The sequence below is a fragment of the Vombatus ursinus genome, unplaced genomic scaffold (genome assembly GCF_900497805.2).
Source record: "Vombatus ursinus unplaced genomic scaffold, bare-nosed wombat genome assembly UNPS02014812.1, whole genome shotgun sequence".
Classification (NCBI taxonomy): domain Eukaryota; kingdom Metazoa; phylum Chordata; class Mammalia; order Diprotodontia; family Vombatidae; genus Vombatus; species Vombatus ursinus.
Genome location: NW_020954590.1, coordinates 90,390,102 through 90,404,695, shown reverse-complemented (window position 1 = coordinate 90,404,695; position 14,594 = coordinate 90,390,102). Strand labels below are relative to the sequence as shown.

Sequence of the window (14,594 nt, the reverse complement as noted above, 5' to 3'; positions counted from 1 at the left end):
TGGGCTGCACTTTCTTATGTACTTAAATATAGGCTGTACTTAAAATAGGTAATTAAAATAGGTAATATCCTAGTCCCCAGACATAAGTTGTGTGATACTAGGTAAGATACTCAATGCATCTCTTTGCCTCAGTTTCCTCATCTGTAAAATAAGAGGGATATACTGGGTAGCTTCTAAAGCCAAGAAATAGTTTATATCTATGTATCATGTTCACATGTTTACTCATTTTCTAAAGAACAAGGTACTTGGCTCTTTAAAGAAATAACTAATTTTTCAAAGATGGTTGTTGTTTCCTATGAGTTTGTGTATACTTTTCACTGTCATAAATCCATATTCATCTCAACTATGATAATAATAACAATAAGTAATAACTCAACATTTACATAGAACTTACGTGCTGGGCACTATGCTAAATTCTTTATAATTTTGATATCATTTAATCCTCACAACAATCCTGGGAGATAGGTAGGTGCTATTATTATTCCCATTTTACAGATGAGGAAACCAAGGCAAACAGAGATTAAATGACTTGTCCAGGGTGACACAGCAAGTAAATTTAACATAACCTTAGTAGATAATCTTCAAGAGGTACACTGGCCAAAGAAATACAATTGGTGACTAATTTTCAAGTTGTATACCTCTCTGAACTTAGCTAGGCTATCCTTCCCATGACAGATATGTAGTCCACTTGGTACCCATGTTAATTTAAAACAAAACAAAAAACAATTCAAATAATTTTGTCCTTTGCAGACATAACCCTGAGTAGCTCATGTACTTTGCAATCTCCTTCTCCAGTGGTAGTGATGAATTTGCTTTCAATCATCCACCCTTTTGGATAGTATATACAAAAACAGAATCATGTGGTCTACTTTAGTCTCTGTGGAAGCCAATTGCAAAGTAATAGGTTTTAAAGATCTCTATTAAGTGATGGATTAGCCAGCCTATCTTCTTTGAAACTTTGATGTCATCAGCAGCAATAAACATGGTGATGCATATCCCTATTTTTAGTATCATAGTTTGATGCCTCAGTATAAGAAATGTTTCATTTTTTATGTGTTCTTTAGTTATTAGGATGGGTGGATCATGACAAGTTAAGTCTCCTGCTAAGAGTATCCTTTTAGAGTGATGGCAAACTTTGTCCCATGTCCCATCCCTCAACCCCCAACCTCCCTCACCTTACTCAACTATTTTAATAGCACTGTGGAACAAACACAATCCCTTTCCTTACCTTAGAATGCCTCCCTGGAAGTTGAGGCTATCGCTTTTTGATATAATTGGTGATACTCCCCAATCAACTCTGAGTCCTTTATGTTGCATGCTAGTCTCATGTTCTTTCCTATCTATCATAGTTCTGCAGTCTACTAGGTATTGGTAATAATCCTATCACTTTCATGAAAATGAAACTTCCTAGGATTCTTCTTTTTCACTCAGGATTAGCAAGGGTAAATAAAAATGTGGTAGCATTGGGGCTGGTAACAACAAAGTCAAAAGGGAAACCGGCTAGCTTCATAGCAAGAAAAGTATTCCATAGAAGCAGGTCATAAGATGTGCTACCTGAATAATAAGAAAATGATTGTTCACATAGTTCTGAGCCCACACAAGGCCTTGTACTGAAGGACTGCTAGAGAAATCAAGTGTAGCAGTTCTCCTATGTTGTACTGGCTGCCTGTAGAGTGTATTGCCAATCAATCTGGCAAGCCTCTAATGGCATTTCATTCTCATTGACAGTGATAACTAAGGTGCATAGAGTGACTACAGGAAAAATCCAAGAATGGAAACCATAGTTCTATAAAAGGGCATGTTTTAGGCCTTACTGTAATTTAACTTCAACATCAGCAACAAAATGGCCCAGGTCATCTTTACAGTCAGTGAAATGATTTACATCCAAGGGTCCACTTTTTACCCTCTGTGTCTCCATAGGTTAAAACGCTGTGGAAAGATGTCTTTGTTGTGATAGTCATGAATGGTTCAAACCAGAAGTGATAGCCACTTTGGCCCAGACAATGAGGGGCCTGAAGTAAAAAAGGTCAATAAGGAGTCTATATTGTAACAGAACATAAGGAAGTACTGTCCTCAACTGTCAAAAGAACCTTGGAAGATTGCGTGTTAAGTTAGTGGTCAGGGCTAAAGACTCCAATCTGTCACAAGAGATGGGGCAGCAAGGTGGCAGAGTGGATAGAGCACCAGCCCTTGAGTCAGGAAGACTCCTTTTCCTGAGTTCAAATCTAGCCTCAGATACTTACTAGCTGTGTGACCCCAGGCAAGTCACTTAACTCTGTTTCCCTCATTTCCCTATCTGTAAAATGAGCTGGAGAAGAAAGTGGAAAACCAGTCCAGTATCTTTGCCAAGAAAATCCCAAATGGGGTCACAGAGTTGGACACAACTGAAAATGACTGAGCAACATTACAAGAAATAATTGCATTTTTCCTGCAAACCTAGAAACCTCCTTACCAAAAGTGTTTCTTAATCTGCATATTCAACTCATGCTGGAGTACAGTGGCCTATCCTTGAAGTTCTAGAGTCTTCAGATAGATAGCCTTCAAGGTAGCAAATGGCTCCCTCACTGTTTGAATTTGGTATATATTGGGGAGGGGGATGGAGAGTTGTTTTGTTTGGTTTTTCATGAGAAAAGAACATCTAATCTAAGCCCTTAGAAACAGGACCTCCCTCAGGTGAGGAAAGGATTGCATCCAAGAAATTAACAAAAAGTAAGCAGAACCCTATGCTTTAGAAGGAAAGAAGTTCCAGTACGATTTCAAAAATTATATTACAAAATGAAGGAAACATTCAACAACAAGAAGATTTTTTAACTGTGCCAGGTCAGAGTGACCTGTAGATACATGATTAAAAGGAAAATATATGCCTCCATCCCAGGAAAGATATTTACAAGGCTAAAGGCAGAAAGAGATCACACAGGGACCCATAACTCATGATGCCAAGTGTAGCTTTGACAGTGGAACTAAGAGCTAGTGATCACAAAGTCAAAGGAACTAAATAAGGACATAACTGATCACATACTGATATCCCAGCAAAGGGTGTAGAGGTGATCATAGGTTCTTGAAGCATATTACAAGCTCAGAGGGCATCAAGCATACCAGAAAAGTTTATGGAGTATGGCCCCTGAGCCAGACTGAGTCTACCGTCTCAGAATTAGTCTAGCTAAGTACAGAGAGGCTTATTTATCATGGTGACCCCTGAAGCAAACAAAGAACAACAAAAAAAAGAAATACAAAATGGCCCTGACTGCTATGTAGAACTTCTGCTTCTATAGTGAAAATAGTACAGTGACAATAAGGGGGGGGGGGGAGTGCTAAGAAAAACAGTTTTTAAATCAACCATTGAAAATGAATTTAACTGTTTGTACCATAAATGTGAGATCCTTATCCAATGACTGCAGAGTTGACATGCTATTGGTGTAACTGAATTTTATCAATATTGTCATTCTTTCTCTAAATAAACCCAGAAGATATAAGGAAACTAAAGTTAAATGGAAGGATGGTTCACAGATTCTTCCTGGATATGAGAAAAAAAAAGTTGGCAAAGGTGGTTTCGTAATGTGACCAAAATCCCAAACACCCAGTATTTCATGGAAGGTTTAGTCATCTCCCTTTACAGCAGTCATGTGCATGGGAGGAAAAATATCATGAAAATAAACTCAGCTTTGGTTGCAGAGGATGGGGATTTAGAGAAATACTTTGGTACTCAACAAGACCTTACATATAAAGCAACATATATTTTAATACTTGGTGCCTTAAATACAAGAGCAAACATAAAATATGCTAGAAACATATATCAGAAAATATCTCAGGATCAAGAAACAAAAGAGGACAAACAGCTTTGTAGACTACATGGAAGTCTCATGTCTATATATCACAAATATTTTTTAAAGAATAGAATTGGAAGATGCTAAACATGGTAAATAAGAAACAACAATATTAAAAATGGCATTGACCTTATCTCAACAAACCAAAAGTCACTGTTTACTGATGTCAGTGTCATTTAAGAATTGACTGTCTGTGTGTAGTTAGTTCACTTAAATATTGCAGAAATTATCAAAATCAAGATTAAATTAGAAGGAAAGATAAATATGAGAAGGCATGGCATACAATTAGGATGGAACCAAAATGACCTAATCTAATAGGCTACTGAAAAAAAAATGGGAAAGGACATAGATACAGACTATTACCACATTCAACAGACTTTTGATCAATGTAAAGCAATTACCAAAACCCAGAGGCTAAAAGGGCCTAGAAACCACTTTGGCCAACAAACAGTTAATCTCCTTGACAACTGGAGACACAGAAGTCAAGGGTACATCAGATTTAGAATATGAACTCATTTTAATAATGTTACAGAAGAAGATAATAGAAGATTATGAGCAATATCAACTCAAAAAACAAAACAAAACAAAACAAAACCAGGGAAAGGGGGAGGGAGAAATTAGTTGTCAAAAGTCTGTTGTGAGACTCAGTAAGTCAGATCATTCTCAGAGTATTTAAAGTTGAACTCATAAGGAGTATCACAAACATAAGAAAACAGAATATATGTCAACAACCTCATTTGTATATTAACATCTAATTTCCCAATATGTTATTCAAGGAAAAGAAAATGTCACTAAAGGAAAGGAAGACAAGAAGAATAATTGGACCACGTTAAATATATACAGAAATCAGTGTTGAGGGTGACACAGTTTTCAGAGGAAAATGACCGGGGAAAAAATCAAGGATCATATAATTTTTGGCAATTTAGAGTATATCAGAAAACACTGACCATATCGCCACTTTCCCATCTCTAAAAAAAATCTTTATAAGGAATGATTTATATGGGTATTAGGTATCCTTGAGGAAAACAGGAGAGAGGGATTGACTACTAGACTTTTACAAAACCATAATTTACAGTAGACCACATACTTTTAGTTATATGATCAACAAAAAGATGCAGAGAATAAAAGATCTCCACTGTGCTTTGTTGTTGTTGTTGTTCAGTAGTTTTAATAATGTCTGACTTTTGGGGCAGCTAGGTGGCGCAGTGGATAGAGCATTGGCACTGGAGTCAGGAGGATCTAAGTTCAAATGCGGCCTCAGACACTTACTAGCTAGCTATGTGACCCTGGGCAAGTTACTTAAGCCCCATTGCCTCCAAAAGGAAAAAAAATGCAAGGACAATAAAAAGTAGAAAACTGGATAAGTTCTGAAAAACAAGTTTATAAAAAAAAGTAATGTCAGACTTTTCATGACCTTTTTTGGGATGTTCCTGGCAAAGATCCTGGAGAAGTTTGCCATTTCCTTCTCCAGCGATGAGGAAACTGAGGCAAACAGGGTTAAGTGACTTGCTTAGGGTCACAGGGTCTTAGCCCAGATTTGAACTCAGGAAGATGAGTCTTCCTGACTCCAGGGCCTAGGTGGGCTCTATCCACTGTGCCACCCAGCTGCCCCAATCAGATCACTGTGACTGCCATGTGGAAGATGGATTAAAATAATGAAGTTTTGATGCAAGGAGGCCAAATAAGAGTTTCCTGCAACAGTTTGTGTGATATGCAATAAGAGCCTGAGAGTAGCTATGTGAGTGGAGAGAAAGGGACCAGTGCATGAAATGCTGTGAACTAAAAAAAAAAAAAAATGACAAGATTTGGCAACTAATTAGGCAGGCGTGACTACTACTTGGGGCAGTGTGAGGCTATGAGAGGCTACTTTCTCCCTACTAAGTTCCAAAGAGGAGAAAAAGATCAAACCAAGTCAAGAAAGGCAATTGTGACTAAATAATTAGTTGCCTGAAGGAATTCTCTCCTCCTGCACAATAATAGAGAAAATCACAGCAGGAATGAGGTAGGAGGAAGTCACAGGCATCTAAAACTAGACTTTCACATGGAGAATAATAAAGACTTTAATTTTCCTATTTTACATTACTATTATTTCCTGCTTCTGGAATAAGTGCTGTGTATCACTATCACATGATTTTTAAAATTCATTTCCTATTAAAAAACAGCATCCATTAAGATTACTTGAAAAAAATAATGATATATAAAATGATTGGTGCCAATAATGATGCTAGTGGTGTTGTTGATTATTCACTCACATGCAGTACTTTAAAAAAAAAAATCTAGTCAGCTACATGAGGAACTCCCTTGTGTGGAAACTCCTTCCACAGACTCAAATTGGAAATTTCTGTAATTAATAATGTTAGAGTGGTGTCTAGGGAATAGAGAGGTTAAATGATTTGCCTTTCATAACACAGGTTGTATGTCTCAGAGGCAGGCTTGAACCTATGGGTCCTTCTGATGCCAAAGCTAGCCAGTAGGCCATGCTTCCTCTCATGCATAGAGAATGTAATAGTTTTAATATAATAATAAGTTTACAAATTGATGCCCTAATGGAAATCATGCAACATAGAATGCAAACATGGCTGTGTCCATTTTTCAGATGAGGAAGCTATATAATTAAAAGATAGTGATTTCATTGAGATCACATGGCTAATTAATGGAAAATCAGGATTTGAATGAAAATCTTTTGACTCCCAGTCTTCAACTACATCATCTGACTCCTAAATGAAGCAACTGACGATAAAGACAAACGAACAAATAAATGTATCGTTCTTGGTTCAAAATGGTTCCACTCTTGTCTCATTTAATAGATTAAGAATTCAAGCAGTCGAGTCACCATGTTTGTCTAATAGTACAAACGATGCAGACGATGGTCAAAAACATTTATTCAGCACTTGCCATGGGCCAAGCACTGTGTTAATTTGGGGGAGGGTGGAGAGAGAATACGACAAAAATAGCTGCTGCTATTCCTTTTTAATATAATAAAGTTATCACATAACTCTTTTTTTCTTCCCTCACTCCCTTGAACTCGCCCCTCCCCATGTTTTGGAAATGCTTTTTTTTATTTCTTAAGTTCAGAATAAAATAAGTACAATTTTTAAAAACAGTTGCTGATTCAAAGAAATTATATTCTTATAGGGAAGACAACAGGATAGAGTTCTGCAAGACAAGTACAATTCTTGCTTCAGACTCTAGCTGTGTGACCCTTAGCAAGCCATTTAAACCTTTGTCTGCCTCAATTTTCTTATCTGCAAAATGGGGATAATAATAGCCCATCCCTCCCAAGGTTGCTGTGAGGATCAAATGAAAAAAATGTTTGTAAAGTATTTTGCATACCTTAAAGTGCTATATACATCCTAGCTATCATCATTATCATCATCATCATTATTATTAGACATCTGTCAGTGACATTCCTTCTGACATGCCACCCATCTGGGGAAAGCAACCAAGAAAGAAGTGTCTCAGTTGTATTCTCCTAGGTATATTTTGTGTGTCTATGACCAAACTGGTGCACTTCCTGGATGTCCTGGAACATAGAGTACTGGTGTCAAATTCAATTAGAAACAGATCCCTGTAGGCTACATACTGATTTTGAAAACTACAAGTTAACATGATCTATGTTGTACTGTATTTTGATTGATTTATTTATTGATTGATTGATTTGATTTGATTTCCCAATTACATTGTAATCTGGTCCCAGTACTTGGGAGTTTTTGTAAGGAACAAAGGCCTATGGGCTGGGAGTTCGACAGTCTGCTACAGAGTATAATTTCTTGATGATGAGCTGAGTCTGCTCAGATGTTGTTTCTTGTTCAATATAACCTCCTGAGAAAATCTCCTTTTCCTCAGAGTGGGAAAAGGTTTACTGGAGAGGATGAAAATCCTTTCACATTGGTTATCAAATCTGTTTCCTGACATATGTGTTCACTTATCATATTTTAGAAATCTTAAGCTATATACAATCATATTTAATTCAACATAAATTGAGAAATATGATACCTAACTCTTAAACTACTTATGTCACAAACATTTATATATTATGTATTGAAATATAAATATGAATTTGCTCTATGTATACCATTAAGCTAAGTCTATGCTACAAAGTTAGTGATCTTTTAAGTGCAAATTACCATGCACTTTTTTTTTAAAAAAACACAGGTTTTTGTTCTAATGGTTGTATGACTTCACAAAACTACCTACAATGAATGATTTGTTTACCAGCTAGACATATGACAGATGATATCTTAGCTCTAAATTCTATGATCTTTTTGTGGATCAAATATAATAATGTATAATAAATGGACTAATACTCACCTAAGCTTCTGGTTATACTGTTTAACTTTTTCCAACGAAGCAGCATTAATCTGGGCTTGAAATTCTTCCACTGAAACATTGTCTCGGTAATAATATCCTTCCATGCTCTCCAAGGCTGTGTGAAGGAAGAAATGTGTTGCTGGTTTTTTGTTGTTGTTGTTGTTTTTTGAGAAAACATATTGCTACTCTCTTTTTTTCATAGTGTAATCTCTCAAAAATCTTTTCTGACTCTACACAGCAGAGGATAAATTAAAGGCATGAGAGAAAATATCTTCAGGGAATCCAAATTATGCATATAAACAGTTCATGAATCCTTAAAATAAAATTTAATATTAACTTTTAACTACTCAGTGATTATCTCACTTACTATTTCACGATCACACAAAAAAATGAGAAATCTAGGTCTCTCCCTTATTTAAAACTTTCTTGTTCAAGTGTGATATTCTAAATAATAACTAACATAAGACCCAAACGTAAAACACAGCCCAAGTAACTAATCTACTAGCGATCTCTTCCTTCTAGATACATTGTATTTTGGGGTTTTTTTGTGATGCTAACTTACCTTGGTTTAATTTCTGTCTTCCTGAGGGCTCTTTCTCAGTCTCCTTCGGTAAATCATCAGTTCTATCATACTCCCTCAGGGTGAGTTTACCTCAGGGTTACTTTACAACTAGGGGCAAGTCCCTTAACCTGTCCAAATTTGAGTATCCTCACTTGAAAAATGAGGTGATGAGCGGAATAGATTGCCTCCAGTATCCATTCCACCTTTAAATCTATGATCCTATAAACAAGTTTAGATAAGAAGTAAATCCAAACAGACAGGCAATTGAAGTAGTTGCTAAAAATATCTATGCGTGTCACATATATGACACACATATATACCTTTAGCAATTGCATGTAAAATGTGTACAAATACATGGATAATATGTGAATGTATGTATGTGGTGTGTGTGTGTTTACGTGTGTAAACAGGGTGTTCTTAGTGAAGTTTTAAGCTAGTAAAGCTTTATATTTAAGCTATTAAAGCTTAAAACTTCACTAAGACCTTTGGAACATTCTGTATAATATATAATCTTTATTAAACAAACTGCTGTTGCTCAGTAATTTTCAGTCATGTTTTACTCTTTGTGACCCTTGGTGGGGTTTTCTTGGCAAAGATACTGGAGTGATTTGCCATTTCTTTCTCCAGCTCATTTGACAGATGAGGAAACTAAGGCAAAAAGGCTTAAATGACTTGCCCAGGGTCCCACAGCCAGTAAGTATCTGAGGCCAGAACTGAATTCAGGAAGATGAGTCTTCTTGATTCTAGGCCCAGAGCTCTAGCCACTGCGCCACCTAGAGGCACCTTATTAAACATATCTATTCACACACAATTCAACATAGACAAAAGGACCTCAAAACCTCAAAATCTTGCCTCAGATAGGAGGCCTTTTATCCTCTTTCTACCATAATATGTTCTATTCACTGCTGCCAAGATGGCGGGTATCTCAAGTTGGCAGACTGAAGCACACCCAAGAAGATACAGATAAAGATATAATGATAAGTTTTTAAACAGCAACTGCCACATATGGTAGACACAGGAAGAGATCCCATTAAAGATGTGCTACATATAAAGGATATGGTTAGGAAACTTTGAATCTGTGAAGGTTGCAAAAACTTAGTACCAAGATGGCCTAGTAACTCTATGAAGAAATTAGTACACAATGATGTCAGAATCAGGGATTTAATACCTCTCTATGCTCCACTCTATTTCTTTGTTTATACATTCATTCAACAAAAATTTATTGAGGATAACGTGGCTTTGGAGACGTGGGATTGAGTCCTGTCTCTTCTACTTGCTACCTGTGAACAAGTCAGATAATTTTCCTATAGGATTCTCAGATTCCTAATATGTAAAAAGTGGAAGGTTGAACCAGATGATTTCTGAAGTCTGTTCTTGCTTTAAATCCTTTGATCCAAAATGAAAGTACTGGGCACTCTACTTTCAGTATTTTTGTGGAAATATGGAAAATTTTTAATTTTCAGAGTTGGGCTTATTTATAAAGGGCCACCATATAAGGGATGTAGGATACCAAGGTGTTTTTTTTATTTTTAGGTTTTGGGTTTGTTGTTTTTTTTTTTTTTTTTGAGATGGAAGTCACCTCAAAGGTTTAACCCAACCCTTTTGCAGATAAGGCCTCTAAAACACCACATAGTTCAATGATTTACATGAAGTCACAGCAAAATAAAAGTGGCATAAATGGGGCCTGGTCCCTATCTCCCAGACCAGAATTATTTTTCCATAGATATAAGAACAGGAATGCATAGTACAAAAAGTTAGGAAGATCCAGGTCCAAGTCCTGTCTCTGACAAAATGAGCGAGTAACTTAATCTTTCAGGGTTTCAGGCAACTCTCAAAGACCACAGGTTGCCAATTGGCATCAGTGCACAAAGAGACCTCCCTACACAAATGAAAAGAAGGAAGGTATCGCTGCTCATGCACATGACCTGCAATTAGGTAGAACGAAGAATTAAACAAAATATGAAAAGAAGGTAAAAAGGACTTCAGGACTTAACAATTTAAGGGAATGCCTTATGAAGAAGAATCTTCAGAGAGGGAACTGGAAAAACAAGAAAGGCTCAAGGGATAATATAATTTTATTAACTCTCCATATTGGAGAGTCTGTAGAAGAATCTTCAGAGAGGGAACAGGAAAGATAAGGAAGGCTCAAGGAATAAAATAATATTATTAACTCAGTATTAGAGAATCTGTAGCATTTCAAATGAATCAATAAAAATTTAAACTATAGTTTAAAGTTGAGTTCATCAATGACTCAAATAAAATAAAAAAACAAACAAACCTCAAACTTCTAGTTACAAGCTGTCTATAACAACAAATACTTATATAATGGGAAACCAGATATCATATTTTCTTCTAAGTCTACCCCTAGTTGACTACTGCAATGCCTCTTTTGCCACTCTGTAGTCATGAGCACCAGGCCAATACAGTCTTAATTAGCTGCTTTGTTTTACAACTATGACAGACAAATCTCCCTCTTCCTAATTAATCTGAATTAGTTCTAAGACTAATCCAGAATCTATTACACAATTTTGCAAGATGAGACATATTTCACTTTTGCTACCTAAGCAAGGGTAGTTAAGACTGCAGTTCTACAGTCCTAAAAGGGAAAGAAAGTCAACAGTCTTAAATGCTAACTTCAACTGCCTTGCTCTGCCTTTAAAAAAAAAAACTATTCAATAATAATTTAACTGCCCTCACCAGATGATCATCTATAATCTTTGATTTAGTTCCTGCCTAGCCAAGAATATAAACTGAAATCCTGTTTCAGCACCAGGTTCACCTGCTAAAAATCTGTCTGCTGCTGGCGATCTTGACTTTATTTCCCTGTTCCTGTGTAAGGAGGAGAGAGTTGTAAAAAGAGTCCTACTCCATTTTAGTCTGATACCTTAACTGGATGAGAACACAACTCATTCAATTAATCAAAAGACCTTCTTTTAAATGGGAAGTCTCTGAAAGACATCTGATTAAATGAAATGCTAGACAAGAAGTCTGTTTTAATTGGGTATGGGATTTCTTTAGTTGGAATGGCAGGATTTCTAGAAATTGCTTGGAGGAGTCTGGGAAATATTGTATCTTACTGGAAACCAGAGATCAGCAGCAACTGCGTGAGGTGCCCAGGACAGATGGATAGATGGATGCAAATTCACCATGCTTAAGGGAACTTCTCAAGTACCCCAAGAATGGTAGATAGGAACTTGCAGCAACTAGGAGCTGGGAGGAGGAATCTTTTTGTTCTATGCTCTTCTTGTGCTTGAGCCTATTTTTTTTCCTAGTACTCTCTGTATTTGAGGGAGAGTGTGTCATTTATTTTTTTAGCCCTTTTAGATAGGGGGAAGTTTTGTATCAACTACTTTTAATGTTTTACCTTAGTAAACCCCACTTTCTAAAAGCTGCTTAAGGCTGGCTGTCCAAATGAATTTCAACCGCTAATGTTGGGAGTAATTGTTGTTGTTTGTCCTTCATTCTCAAAGAAGACCAATGACATCAGAAAGGTGATGTCTTGACTTGTAAGCAAGGGAATAATTATAAGTAAACACACAAGTAGGGCCTCAATGTCTTTCTAGAATTGCCCCTAAAGGTGAGATGTAGCCAGAGGGAGTGGAAATGGGAGTTGAGATGAGAATGCCTCAGAGTTTAAATGGGCTTTATTGCATTTCTGCCCTACCTTTCCTCTCTTCTACTGCCAACCTGAATTTTGGACCAATTGCTTTCTCTGATCCTTAATAATTGCATATTCCTTAACCCTTTGTCTTGCCACCTAGACTCTTGACATTTCTTGCTTTCTGGTAACTATATGTTATATGCTAACTAAATTTTGAATCTTTAAGTGATAATATCCAATTGGGAAGGTCCTCTCTTGTGTTGCTGCCTATGATTCATCAGAGTTTTTTAAATGTTACCAAGGAGTAGTAGCACAGTGTCTGACACATAGTAGGTATTTAATAAATGCTTGTAGAATAGACGCAGGGAAAGAAAAACAGGAAGATACCACTTTATGTATTCTTTGCTTTAATGAAGATACCTAGTATTTCAGAACATCTCCGGGGGTGATGTTGAAACTGAATTTATAGAAGTCTTTTTTGTCCTTATCCAATCCCATTTCTTTTTGGAGATCTAAGGAAGAAAACATAGGACTAACATTTAAAACTAAAAACTCAATATAAACTTGTATCCTAGGAACAGTCTCCAATTGGAAATCTTTCTCCATTTCCTACCTTTTTCAATTACCAGATGCTAATCTCTACTCAGGCTACCGTCTGAATTTCCTGTGTCTAGATCCAGCTAATGAATACTAAGGAAAACTAATGATTCTTGTGCATTTTGTGAATGCTGAAGAACAATCTGTACGCTTATTTAAATAAACAACCTTTGTTATTGCCAGATCATTAAGAAGACCAACTGTTTCACATTTTTTTAACCTCTATAGGACCTCAGCTGCTGAAATGTTCCAATAAAACTAAAGTACTATATAAAAGTGAGCTATTATGATTTTATTTCCATTTCCTCTGAATCAATTTACTTAAATAAAATTTCAGAGTGATTATAGTTGTTTTATAGAATCATACTTAAGCAAATATCTGTTATAATATATTCATTACTATCTATAAGCTAACTGATTAAAATGATAAAATTAAGGAAACATCTTTATCTTCCCCCTTTTTTTAACTGGCTGTGGAGTAAGATTATTCTGCTTTCAATGAAAGATGCCACACATAGTCAACAAGAAAACTGACTCAGTGCCATCTATGATGTCAAGAATCAAGGTAAAGATAGCAAGATGTTTCCATTATTATAAACTTTCTCTACTAGGCCCTTCTCTTTTCTGATACCTATCACTTTTAGAGAAGGAATAGAGCATTATGAAGATAGAAAGGCAAACTTAGAGGCAGGAAGACGCTTCTGACACATGCTTCCTATGAAACCCTGGGCAAGTCACAACTTCTCAGAGCTCTGGGCAATGCTCTGAGACTTTAAGTTTCAGGAAAGCAACAATTTACATTGGTGGAAAATTCCTCACCTTGCAGTTTGCTTTACCAATGAAATCACAGGTCTAGACCCTCCTCTATTACTTATATAACCCTCTACAATGACACAAACTACTTTTAGCTCAAATTCTCTCCTTAACATTACATGCTTATTTAAAAACTATTTTGCTCATCTCCTTTGCTGTGTTGAGGGATAGGAAGAAAAGAAAGGGACTGAGTCTATTGGGAAAAGATCTGGGTCAAATTCTGTCTCAGTTTGGTACAAACTGGGTGACCCTGGACAAGTCAGTTAATCTCTCTGGGCCTTAATTTCCTCATCTGCAAAATGGAGAAATGGTTCTGACATTATATCCAACTTAGAGCTATTAGGAAGATCAAAAAAGAAAAAAGTTTACAAAGGTCTTTGCAAACCTTAAATGCTATATACAAGTCAGTTACTATTGTCACAATCATGATCATCCTCATTATTATTCTCATGACAATCTTTACTATTCTTCTAAAACTAATTGTTGCTAAAGGGTCCTTATAGGTATCCCACAATTATTTTTAAAAGTATTTAACATTGAGAATAGGGACTATCACTGGAAATGTACAGCATTTAAAAATAGCAATTAATCACTCAACTATCATTTATTAATCATCTACAATATGCTAGGCAGTATACTAGGTACTAGTGATATAAAGATGTTAGGGGAGAAATGGACTAAGTCAAATCTGTGACTGCTGTCTGGATTTTCCTAGGGAAATCATCAGTTAGAAGAAATCTCAAAGTATATATATATATATGTATGTGTATATGTGTGTGTGTGTGTGTGTGTGTATATGTATGTGTGTGTGTATATATATACTTATACATGCACACACTCACACACACACACACACACACACACACACACACACACACACACACAC

The 14,594-nt window shown here is 36.2% G+C and overlaps 1 protein-coding gene across 1 annotated transcript in view; it reads right to left on the bottom strand.

Moving 5' to 3' along the window:
• Window positions 1-14,594, bottom strand: part of LOC114054097 (phosphatidylinositol 3,4,5-trisphosphate-dependent Rac exchanger 2 protein) — a 385,890-nt gene that overhangs the window by 93,986 nt on the left and 277,310 nt on the right. The window contains exon 36 of the mRNA XM_027877211.1: window positions 8,136-8,250. Coding sequence (XP_027733012.1) covers window positions 8,136-8,250 — 115 coding nt within the window. The remainder of the gene's footprint in view (window positions 1-8,135; window positions 8,251-14,594) is intronic.